Source organism: Podarcis vaucheri (assembly GCF_965113315.1).
Source record: "Podarcis vaucheri genome assembly, chromosome: 7".
Lineage (NCBI taxonomy): Eukaryota > Metazoa > Chordata > Lepidosauria > Squamata > Lacertidae > Podarcis > Podarcis vaucheri.
The window spans coordinates 14,052,046-14,064,672 of record NC_138765.1 but is presented as its reverse complement, the minus strand read 5'-3'; the positions used below and the strand labels follow the sequence as shown (position 1 = coordinate 14,064,672).

Below are 12,627 nucleotides of genomic sequence, written 5' to 3'. Positions count from 1 at the left end.
CAGCCCAGTGCTGTTCTCGAGCTCCTTCTTGGCTCTTCAGCTCTCTAGAATGATGAAGACACTCCTGATCTCCTGCCTCCTCTTGACCCTTCTGAATCCAGGTGAGCAGAACCACAGCTGCTGGGCAGTTCATCATGTTTCCAGGAAGGAATTAGGGGGGGGGGTGTCAGCCATTAAAGCAGGAGAAGAAAGGAACAAGGTTCCTTTGAAAGGGAGAGGAATAAAGCATATGGTCAAGCTACAAGGGATCCTCAATCAGGATAGTTTGTTCCCAATATTTATATTTGTTTTTATTTAACCAAATCCATACTGAGAGGTGCAGTATCCCCAAATCCATTGGGGGAGCAATGGGAGCAGTTGCCCACTCTTGGATAAACCAGAATCCTAGGTTTCATCTACAACAAAGAGTATGTTTCTTGAACTTTTTTCCTGTCTGCTTCCCTCATCGTCCACTCAAATTCTGCCCTTTCCTCCTGAAACTTTGTTCTCAATAATATTTATTTTACCAAATGCATACAGAGGTATGGCATCTCCAAGTACATTGGGGGAGCAAAAGAGGGAGTAGTTCACTCTTCAATAAACCAGAATCCTAGCTTATATTTAAAGCAGTGGTGTCCAAATTTTTTCAAAGAGGGCCAGATTTGATGATGAGAAAAGCCGTGGGGGCTGACCAAAGGCCAACCAAAGTTGTTAACCTTTTATTTCGGAGCGGAATTATCCTGCCCCACCCCATGCAATCTTTTAGTTTGCTGGTGTTACACACCACCCCAATCTCTGGGTGGAGTCAGGTTCCAGGGGTACCAGATGTGCTTACAAGAGTCTGTCATGTTTGCTGGTGCTGATGGGAGTTGTAGTACTCGGGAGGGTTAAAGGTTTCCCCACACCTTCTCTACTGGTCCTCTCCCTCAGCCTGCAGGAGCCATCTTGGACAATCATTCTCTGGTCTATACAAGGCCCACCCCTATTCACAGAGTTTAAGATCTACAGAAGGAATATATATACAACATATAAACAATATATAAACAACATCCTGCGGGATCCATCTCACCCGGGATACAGTCTGTTTGCACTACTGCCTTCTGGCAGGAGGTATAGAAACATCAAGTCTAGGACAAATAGACTGAAAAACAGTTTCTATCCAAGAGCTGTGGCCTTTTTGAATGCTGTAACTCGATAGTGAGACCTGGGAGTTTGATGGGTGTGGGTGTGGTTGGAAGGTGGTTTGTTTGGTTGTTGCTGTTGTTTTGCTTTTGTTGTTTTTAAGGGTTGGCATCCAATTTCGTTGCACTTGTGCAATGTTGCACTAGTGTAATGACAATAAAGAATCTATCTATCTATCTATCTATCTATCTATCTATAGGAAGCATTATGTAGATGAACAATGGTCCATCTAGTCTAGCATCTTGTTCTTGCCATGGGTCCTATGGCAAGCCCGTAAGAAAGATCTGAGTGCAACAGCTCCCTTTCTGCAGTTTCCAGTAACTAGTATTCAGACAAATAGTGCCTCCAAAGTTGCAGGAAAAAATATATCAATAGCGGATGGTAAACATGAATTTATCCAGTCCACTTTTGAAGCTATCAAAGTCGGTAGCCTTTGCTGCCTCTTGTAAGATGGTGTTGTAGCAGAAAGTGTTGTGTTCATGTACCTTGACGCAGACCTATTCCTCCTACACAGTTACTAAAGTTTTCTAAACCCATTTCCCCCCTGTCTGCAGTGGCATCTCTGACATGTGAGTCTTGTTTCAATGAAGGAAAAGATTGCAAAAATGCCACCATTGAGGAGTGTGACGACTCCAGTGACCAGTCCTGCTTCTCTTCCCCTGGAGTTGGCAAACTGTGTAAGTGAGAAGAACTTTCAACCTCTTTGATCACCAAAACGTACACCCCCTGACTCAATTTCGAAGGCCATATCTTAGCCACAAGCCACGGAACATGACTTTTCATAAAGTAGTGTTCTAAGTTCTGCATTGCCTGTAGGAGCAAGGAAGAAATTAAAGTCAGTTCATATTTAAAAGTGTGTTTACTCAATTGGAAGAGCAAAACAAAGCCATCCTTCAGAATCTGCCCTTCTTCCCTTTTTGCAATTCAGTTGTCCGGCCATGTAATCAATAGACAAATGCACATACTTGGGTAAAGTGTGCATATAAGAACCTACAACAAAATCAAGCAACAGTCACCTAATTCATAAGAAGAGCTAAAAATAAAGATAGAAAAGATGGATATCAGTAACAACAACAAAACAAGCCAAACAATACCCCAACCCAAGTGTCAGTTCAGCAGCCTCAGCTTTTGTATTTGGAGTCAGTCTGTGTGGTTCCTATCTCCCAGGCCAAGTGAAAAATGACCTGCAAGGCAGAGAGCTAGTCCGCCAGGATTCACAGCCAATATGGTCAACAAATATCCCACACACACCCCGCCCCAATGGGGGAAACCATAACTGCTTAAATCAGTATGACCCTGCACATAGGGCCTAAGAGTGAAAATAACATTCACACTAAATGTTGATGGGGGTGAGAGTTGGAAACTGATATGAAAATGTGGAGAAATGAACTTAAAATAAGAAACCAAGAGAAACTGACACTGACATATTGCCCTTTCCTAATTGCCTGTGGTACATGCTCCCTTTATTAGCTCCAGCATTGACTCTCATTGGTCCAGTTACAGGATGGATTTCATTTCAATCAAATCAATTTCAATCATGATTTAAATCACTAGTCATTAAGACTTGATTTAATTATTTTTTTACAGAAAGACTCATTCTTGCTGGTATAATCTCAATATTTACAATGAGATGAAGGTTTCATTTTTGGAATAATAAATTTTTAGAGTAGTTTTTACAGTTATATCAAAAATTACTGATTTGGTTATGCTATTAGAAATACATTCACAGATAATTATGAAATTTTTGTGAGGTTTAATAAATTAACTATTTATATTTGGATAACTTTTCTGCTGTACTTTACTGAAAGGAGAAAAATAATCATTTCATTAATAACAATCTATACAATTTATTTAACTAAAACAATAACATTATAGCATATGTATCCATGTTTGTTAACTGATGTGGTTAAATGATTTTTTAAGAAATACCTTGTAGGCAGTTATAGCACACATGGAAAACTTAAAACAAATCCTTATTTCCCGATGAGGATAGCCTTTGGACTATAATGTAACTTAAATAGAAAACTATCTTTAGAAAGATTTTTCCACCAACAGCATTTTTTTAATAAAAAAAATACATTTTAAATTTTAAAAGTCCAATTTAAATTTTAAAAATTCTGATTTTAATTTAAAAATCTGATTATTTTGATTTTTTTAAAAAAAATAATTGATTTTAATCCACTCTGTCCAGTTACCTGGGCAGCCACAAAACTTATTTCATTGATGAATCCCTTCCCATGAAGCCTCCTGAACTGATCCCATTCAATAAGGAGAAGGGTGGTAGAAACCTCTGGACAGCCAAAGGTTCTCCATTCCTTACTCACATTCAACAAATAGATATACCGTATTTTTTGCACCATAACACTCACTTTTTTCCTCCTAGAAATAAGGGGAAATGTCTGTGCGTGTTATGGAGGAAATGCCTACGGGTGGCATGCCTACAGATTTTCCTCCCCTAAAAACTATGTGCGTGTTATGGTCGGGTGCGTGTTATAGAGCGAAAAATACGGTAACTGGAGAAATCTCTTTCTGCTCCAAGCAGGGCCTGCTCAAGACAATTGGATACCTGAGGCAAACCATAAAATGTTCCCCACCCCGCAGACCCGGAATAAAGGGTGACTGAAGATTCGGCCTGGGCAATTTATTGATATTTCGCCCCAGGACCGGTATGAGGGGCAGACCGTGATGACAGCTTCACTCAGTAGTAAATCGGTGGGGAAAACACTGCCTATCCTGAATCCCTCTGCCTCCAGCACGCAGCACACTGAGGAAAAAGAAAACAAGCTGCAGCCTGGAACTGGAGGCAGAGGGACTCAGGACGGGTGGCAGTTTCATTAAAGATATATCGCTGAGTGAAATCACCATCATGGTCTGTCTCTGGTACCGGCAGTGGGAGAAACAAGCTACATGATGAAGCTTATAAAGGTTATTCCTCCCTCCCTCCCTCCTTAAACTGCTTGGGTTAAGAGCACACCACTACACTCGCCTCAGCCAAGCAATTTTGCAGAAACCCCAAATCACCAATGGCTCACATGAGCCAATAGTAGGTCGGGGACTCAGTTAAAGTGCTCCCCCTCCCCAGCTGCAAGTACCTGGGTGGAGTGCAGGCTCTTGGCTGCCACCTGGCTGCCTTTTTCAGCACAGTAGGAAAGACGGAGCCCACTGCCAGTCGAAGGCAGCCAAGCAGTGCAGGCAGCCCTGCAAGGGATAGGTAGGGTGGCTTTGCAGCCTGCGCTTTGCGAATGACCACCCCACAAGGAAAGAGGCAGTGGTTTGTTTTTTAAGAATTTTTTATTAGTTTTACAACATTTTTTAAACAATACAAACAAATAAAAAGACAAACAAACATGTATAATTTCAAGACCTTTTTTCCATAGCCCTCTTTTCTCGGACTCCCCCATACCTCCCCTTTCTGCATCCCAATTTACAAAATTATTTCAACAGCTTCTAAACAATTTTGTCAAATATGTGTCCTCTTAGTCCTTTCTTTGACTTAATCTTGTGTCCCTGTATCCCTTTTTCTCTCAACACCTCGGCACTTTAGCATTCCTCAATTTTATAATAGTTCTTAAGATATGTTTTGAATTTCTTCCAATCCTCTTCCGCCGTCTCTTTCCTCTGATCGCGGATTCTGCCAGTCATCTCAGCCAGTGTCATATAGTCCATCACTTTCATCTGCCATTCTTCCACGGTGGGTAGATCTTGTGTCTTCCAATACTTTGCAATGAGTATTCTTGCTGCTGTCGTAGCATACATAAAGAAGATTCTATCTTTCCTCGACACCAATTGGCCAACGATGCCCAAAAGAAAGGCCTCTGGTTTCTTAGGGAAAGTACATTTAAGTACCTTTTTCATTTCATTATATATCATTTCCCAGAAAGCCTTAATCTTCGGGCACGTCCACCAAAGGTACCTTCAGTTTCTTTACACTTCCAACACTTATTGTCAGGCAAGTGATAGATTTTTGCTAGCTTGACTGGGGTCATGTACCACCTGTAGATCATTTTCATAATATTTTCCTTTAGGGCATTACATGCCGTAAATTTTATACCGGTGTTCCACAACCATTCCCAGTCAGCAAACATAATGTTATGACCAATGTCCTGTGCCCACTTAATCATAGCCGATTTAACTGTTTCATCTTGTGTATTCCATTTCAGCAGCAAATTATACATTCTTGACAAATTCTTGGTATTGGGTTCTATCAATTCAGTTTCCAATTTTGATTCCTCCACCTGGAAGCCAATTTTCCTGTCTTGTTTATAAACCTCCATTATTTGATAATAATGGAGCCAATCTCTTACTTTAGGTTTCAATTTCTCATGACTCTGTAACTTCAATTTATCTCCATCTTGTTCAAAGATTTCCCAATACTTTGGCCATTCGGCCTCCATATTGAGCTTTTTCAATGCCTTAGCCTCCAAGGGTGACAACCATCTAGGGGTTTTGTTTTCCAACAAGTCTTTATATCTTATCCAAACATTATATAATGCTTTTCTGACAATATGATTTTTGAAGGCCCTATGCACTTTGATTTTATCATACCAGAGATATGCATGCCAACTAAATGTATTATTAAAACCTTCTAAATCCAAGATATCTGTATTCTCGAGGAGCATCCACTCTTTCAACCAGCAAAACGCTGCTGCTTCGTAGTACAATTTTAAGTCCAGCAGGGCAAATCCCCCTCTTTCTTTTGCATCTGTCAGTACCTTAAATTTTATTCTGGGCTTTTTGCCCTGCCAGACAAATTTCAAAATATCTTTCTGCCACCTCTTGAAACAGTCCATCTTGTCCAAAATCTGCAATGTTTGAAACAAAAATAACATTCTAGGCAATACATTCATCTTAATGACTGCAATTCGGCCTAACATTGACAGTTTCAAATTTGACCATATTTCTAGATCTTTTTTAATTTCTGACCAACATTTTTCATAATTGTCTTTATACAAGTTCAAGTTTTTTGATGTCAAGTGAACCCCTAAGTATTTCACCTTCTTGACCACTGTCAAACCTGTCTTGTCCTGAAATTTCTCCCTCTCCATGACTGTTAATTTTTTTTCTAAGACGGAAAGAGGCAGTGTTCCTGCATGGGCACAAGCGAGGCGGACGGAGCCTCCGAGGTAGTATTTGCTAAAATGCATAGAACTCAAGATAAGGTATATTGGAAATGTTGGAAATGTAAGGATAGGGAAGGGAACTTCTTCCATATGTGGTGGATGTGTCCTAAGATTAAAGCTTACTGGGATGTGATATATAATGAACTGAAAAAGATTTTCAATAATAATTTTAGTAAAAAAACTAGAGGCTTTTTTATTAGAGATAATAGGTGAAAAAATTCTCCAAAAGACATAAATATATTTATGTATGCTACCACGGCAGAAAGGATATATTAGCCCAGAAATGGAAGCAGCAGGAACTTCCAACGTTGGAAGAATGACAGACAAAGATGATTGAATACACCGAGCTGGCGAGACTGACGGGAGAAATCCGAAACCAGCGAGACAAAGTGTTTGAAAAGGACTGGAGTAAATTTGTACAATATATGAATGAACATTACAAACATTTTAAAACATTTACAGGATTGATTTAAAATATTTTGTTAGGTTATGATTTGATACCTGTATATAAATATTAGAAGTATTTTAAGTATGGAGGTAAGTAAACAGGGTGATTTAGAAATGAGAAGATAAAAGTGATTGCATATGGAAGTCAGGGAGTGGGACGGGAGGAGGTCAATGCTCAAATTGAGCAAACATATACGTGATGAGGAAATTTTATTTGGTTGTTATAAAGGAAAAAAGAAGTTTCAATAAACATTATATTAAAAAAGAAAAGGAAGGAGCTCCAAGGTCCCTGCAACGAACAACAGAGACATGGGGTGGCTCAAATGGGGGAGAGGAACTGATGAGGAGGTGGCAGATCTTGCCTCCAAGGATCACACCATCGCTTCAAAGGCAGGAGCATTAAGCAATACTTTTCTTGGTAGTCAGATCACCTGCCCCTCTGGATCCTGCCACATAAGGTGATCATCAATCCTTGCCTCATGGGTGGACCAGCCCTATCTCCAGGTCTAGTTATTCCCTTTTCCAATTCTTTCTTTTATAGCACTTTTTGGGTCAACAATGGTTCTCAAGTCCTGCATCGATACAGAGTTGTGTGATGCAAACTATTCCAGTGTCTCCATAACCTCATCAATATACTTGCGCAGCAAGCTCTCCTGCTGCAAGACAGATATGTGCAACAGCGGACCTCCTGAAAGTAAGTATCATCATCAGGAAAGATGATCTCACAAAACTCAAGTAATGAGAGAGGTCAAAGAAAGACAAACAAGTTTTTGGCAGTATCCAGGGAGGAGCCACTGACAGAGGGAACAAGCAGGGAAGCATTGGAGCCATAGTATGGGGGTGGGGGGAACAAATAGAACAAAACCCAAAATCACAATAAGAAGATTATTAGAACAACATGCAGCATCTATTAGCAAAAATTACAAGGGAGCATCACAGTTTTACCTTAGTCCTAGAAACACCCCTCCCATAATGTTACTCACAGTTCCTCTCCTGCAGCAGCTTCTGGTATTTACTTCCTATGCTTTCCTCCAAAACGCTTGAGCTCCCGCTCACCATTTTAGCCTCAAAATATACAGTGAAATAGGTTACGCTGAGAGATGGTTCCTGGCCCCAGGCCACTCAGCAAGTGTCATGGCTACAGTGGAATTTGAACCCTGGTCTCCTAGATTCTAGTCCAACCCTCTAACCACTACACTTCACTGGTTCCTTGGTTTCCCAGAGTTCTAGCCCCCAAACCTAGAGTGACCCATTTTCTTTGATGCATTTGCATTTGCAGAGATATTTTTAGTGGGACCGGCCTCTGTCCTTCTTGTATGGGAAGGAACTGATTTTTTTAAGTTTGCATTCAGGGAATTAATATCTTCAGGTTAAAGCAAATGCTAAGAAAGATGTATTAGATGCAATGGGCTCCAGTGCCACCTAATTACTAAGCTATAGAGGAACACTATCTACACAAAGGGGAGAACCAGGTGGTGCAAAGAAATTTTTTTTTAAAAAAAAAATACATTTGTTGCTCCACTCACTTTCGCAACAGGCCCTGCCACTGGCATGTGGCCCTGAGAAGCTTTCACTGAAGGAAATGTGGCCCTCACTGAAACAATTAATACAAAGGTTCCATCTTTAAGCCCCGGCTAGGCTCCTGGCGTACACCAGTTGATGACGCAGGCCTGTATCACCATCCTTTTCAAACAAGAGACAGAAGCTAGAGTTGGGATTTGAACCAAGAACCTCAAAGCTGGCTTAGTGAGCTACCATGAATTGCATACTGAGACCCTCAGGTGCAGAGGAAGATAGGAATAACAGAACACCAGTCCTGCTGTTTCTTGGCTTGGTATCCAATAGTTTGTTCACAGGCTGCAATAATGGATGTTTTTAGCTTGATCCAGTGTACCTCGATCTTATCAGGGAATTCTGAAAGTAGATGGTCCTTAAGAGTCGTTTGGAAGCAATCCCACTTAATGGGATCTTGAAGGGCTTGAGTGTTCATTTTGTGCCTTGGTTTCCTTCCTTGAAGCCGGCGTTAAAGTATAATTTGATAGCCATCGTGGAGTGTATTAGTCGGTGATCTGTCCAGCAGTTGTCGGTACTCGTCATAGCTCCGGTTAGGAGCACATCATGGCGATCTTTAGCACAGACGATCACGTAGTCTAAGAGGTGTCAGTGATTTGATCAAGGATGCCACCATGAAGTTTAAAATTAATTTTTCTGTCAAAAGAGTGTGTTGGTAATAACAAGGTTGTGCGCTGCATATATTGTCAAAAGTAAGATTCTGTTCTGTTGCTGTTTTCAATTCCTTCTTTTCCAGTAGTCCCAGGCCACAGATCGAAATCTCGCCCAACCCCTGCATTAAAATCACCCAGGAGGATGAGTTTATTTTCCTTATAGTTTCTGAGAGTAAAATTTTTCTTTAATGCCTTCATCAGCATCCAGTGTTGGTGCAGAAGTGCTTATAATGGAAGCCTGTTGTTTTTTGGGGAGCTTTATTTAGGAGGTTGAGAGTCACTCATTATTACCGTTAGAGACTTCTGACAGGAGCTTCACAAGAACATTTTTGATAGCTAAGCCTACCCCATGTATCAGATGTTCTTGTTACAGAAGAAAGTGTAGCCTCCTTTTCCTTCTACTCAACTGCCTCGTTCCTTGAGTCAGAACGACTGAATCTGTATCCACTGCCCATGTGCCGGTTCATGACTAAGGACTTCCACATTTCACGATCCTGCCCCATTACCATTTGCCAATCGCCATGGGATTTTTTGGGTTTCGGATGGGTTTTTGGAAGACACCTGTGTGTGAATTTGTTTTATGTGTGTAGATCAGTGCATGCTGACCAAGGCACAATCTTCGCAGTAGGGCTCTGTTCCGATGGCATGAGTAGTCACAATGAACCGGTAAATTCCTATCTGCTGCAGCCTTCATCTGTCTTTACAGCTGTTCTAACATACCGCTTGTAATCATCAGCCTGTTCTGCCATTGAGGACTATTTGGGATCATTCTTTCTCTAGCTCCTTCCCTTTGACCTTACTGACTTGGGTGACCCTGCTGGGAGTACGAGATTCCCGACAGCTTCGCTCACTCAAGTCATAGGAACGTGCAAACCAACTCACCACAGCAAGGTGATGATCCAGCGAGTGAGAAAGTAGTAGGATACCTCTGGATTGGCCAGCCCTTCTACAAACATCCGCAACATGGGCTCCTGCCTTCGCCACAGAACAGGGCTTTCTAAAAGGATCTTTGCATTATTTAACAACATAGCATAGTAAAAGAAAGGCTGCAGATACAACAAAACCAAAAACCATGTATCAATAACAAGATTAATTGAACAGCATGCAGCATCCATGAGGAAAAATTATAAGGGAGCTTCACAGTTTTTCCTTAGTCCTAGAAACATTTCATGCGTGATGCTACTCACAGTCCCTCTCCTGCAGCAGCTTCTGATACTTACATCCCTACTCTTTCCTCCAAAGAGCCCTCATGCTCTCCATTTTAGCCTCAAACACCCGTGTGAAATAAGTCTGGTCTCCTCCCACCCTTGTTTCTGATGTAGATGTTCACATTCCCGTGTTCCTGATGTAGACCTTCACTCACCCCTCCTTCCTTGGTGGGAAGAGGCACCACTTTGTAGTTCTCCCTAGCATTCCCAACACCCTTGTGTAAGTTTTTATTGTAAACACTATAACAACACTAGGACAAAGAATTCTGGGAGTGGTAGATTTTTAAGGGTGTTGAGAGTTAATTGGAAAACTCCTATTCCCTTCACAGAGCTATGGATCAGCAAAAAAACCCCTACACAATAGCTCTTATTAGCTGGCATTTTTTCTTAGGTGAAATCATGATTTTACCAAAACTAAGCACATGTTTTCCAGAAGTGATTTTTTAAGGATAAAACTACTAAGAGCTTTCTTTCTCTTTCCCGCTCTCAGGAAGAGGGCCATTTTGTAGAATTCTATCATCGTTTGTGTGCATCTGTGGCTGCCGTTTTGTCTCTCAGAATGTCCCCCAATGCTGCTCAGTGCTAAGCCCAATTGCTTAAAGTGGTATCCCTGTGCTTGAAATGTATGCTATGAATGTGGCCCCAGTCAGAAATCTCTTGCACCATGCCTTGATGTAGCCCTGGATGAATGGAGCATGGCTGAAGCACTCCGCTTGGAGATGTGCTAGAAGGTAGTAGGCATCCATCTTGGAAGAAGTACAATTTTCACCCCTCACATACAGCAAGTTTTGGTTTGCATCTGCAAAATAAATACACTGACTAACTGCAATGTTGGAGTGGTGTGGTGATTTTTTTCCAGTGCCTGAGAGTGAGACGAGGGAGCCCAATGGGCTGAAGTGCCCGAGTTGCTTCTCCATCTTGTCAGACGATTGCGAGGGCTTGAAGACCGTCAGCTGCAGAAATGAGGAGGATCAATGCTTCTACATTGGGGGTCGCCTGAAGTTCGGTGAGTCTTGTATGATGGAGTGCAGCTAGGGCCCCATCTGTACTATGCATTTAAAGCAGTATCACACCACTTTGAGCAGTCATGGCTTCCCCTAAAAGACGCTAGGATACTTTGTTTATTAAGGGTGCTGAAATTTATTAGGAGACCCACGTTGCCTTCACAGAGTGTCTGGGATGGGCAAGAGCCCAAGGAGGAGGGGTGTGTGCACAGGGAGGTGGGAGGAGGAGGAGAATACAGGGAAGGGACTAGTGATTTCTGGGGTTCTTGTCTGGAACCCTGTGCCAGTTTATTCCATTTTTTCCCCAGCAACACCTTTAAAACCCATTCAGATAGGCACATTCTCTATTCCCTTTTGCTGTTCATTCCAAATAGTTTTAAATGTTTTAATGGTTTTAACTGCTCATATAAATATTTCTTGTAAACCCCTAGCAGTTTTTACTGCAAACAAGCGGTATATAGATTTTGTTAAATAATAATACATCTTAAAATTTGCACTTTAAATTGGAGGGGGGCAGGATGGAGACCCACAGGCCCAGGGGCCAAAGGCATTCCTCTTGGACTCTTTCTCTCTGGCCCTTTGGATCCTACTTAGCCACACCTCCTTTCCCTAGGCCACACCCCTCACAAGCCCCACTTCATAGCCTACCTGTATGCTTTGGCCTGGCTGGATTGTTGCCCCTGAACTCTTGGTTACCTGGAGGGAGGACAGAGAGGGGGGTTTGAATGTATGTATAAAATAGCCTGCCGTGTAAAGGTTAATTTTACATATGTTTCCATTGGCCTGTGGACCTCCCAGAAGGTCACCCAGACTGGAAAACAGCTCTTGGTCTGAGAAAAGTTGCCCACCCTTCATTTTGAGGGAGAGGGTTTTGGATTCCAAAAATATGTGTGTGGTTTTTATCCCAACAGGAGGAAGCATCCTGATGGGCGCTGTCCGAGGCTGTGCAACAAGTAGTACGTGTGAATACAATCAGGGGTTGCTGGAGACTGATCTTGAATCATCGGGATTTAAGATCACTCAATTAGAGTGCACTGAAGCAATGAACGAGGATGCCACAGAAGACACCACCGCGCAGCCTAGTGGTTGAAGAGGGGATGGTCTCAGCCTGAGGACTCCCAGGCTTTCTTTCTAGAAGTCTAGAAGCTCCTCCTCAAAGACAGGCTGTATTTGATTTTCATGTGCAAATGAAATAATTGAATCATGTCGAAAATAAATATATACAGTGGTACCCCGCAAGACGAATGCCTCGCTAAACGAAAAACCCGCAAGACGAAAGGGTTTTCCGATTTTTAGAGGCTTCGCAAGACGAATTTCCCTATGGGCTTGCTTCGCAAGAAGAAAGCCCATAGGGAAATCTCCTGGGACAGCGGGGAAACGCAGCACACCTTCTCCTCTGTTCCCAGACCTGTCCTGAAGGCTTGTGGTGGGAGGTCCGGGAACGGAGGAGAAGGCGCGCAGC

General features: G+C 42.0%; 1 protein-coding gene across 2 annotated transcripts; it reads left to right on the top strand.

Annotated features, from left to right (window-relative positions):
- On the top strand, positions 1–12,372 carry LOC309537741 (phospholipase A2 inhibitor gamma subunit B-like). 2 transcript variants are annotated; one of them, XM_082232735.1, is made up of 5 exons: positions 1–101; positions 1,716–1,838; positions 7,270–7,422; positions 11,021–11,167; positions 12,077–12,372. In XM_082232735.1, exons 1-5 carry the CDS (start codon positions 50–52, stop codon positions 12,253–12,255), a joined length of 654 nt encoding a protein of 217 aa, XP_082088861.1. In that variant the 5' UTR covers positions 1–49; the 3' UTR covers positions 12,256–12,372. The 2 variants fall into 2 exon arrangements, with proteins under 2 accessions (XP_082088861.1, XP_082088862.1); XM_082232736.1 differs by lacking the exon at positions 7,270–7,422.
- Positions 12,373–12,627: the final 255 nt, after the last annotated feature.

Bases quoted from the DNA above. Each gene is read 5' to 3' on its own strand.
- LOC309537741 (XM_082232735.1), top strand. From the start codon at position 50: ATGATGAAGACACTCCTGATCTCCTGCCTCCTCTTGACCCTTCTGAAT. The intron at 102-1,715 runs GTGAGCAGAACC...CCCTGTCTGCAG, and splicing joins CTTGACCCTTCTGAATCCAG to TGGCATCTCTGACATGTGAG. The intron at 1,839-7,269 runs GTAAGTGAGAAG...TTTCTTTTATAG, and splicing joins CCCTGGAGTTGGCAAACTGT to CACTTTTTGGGTCAACAATG.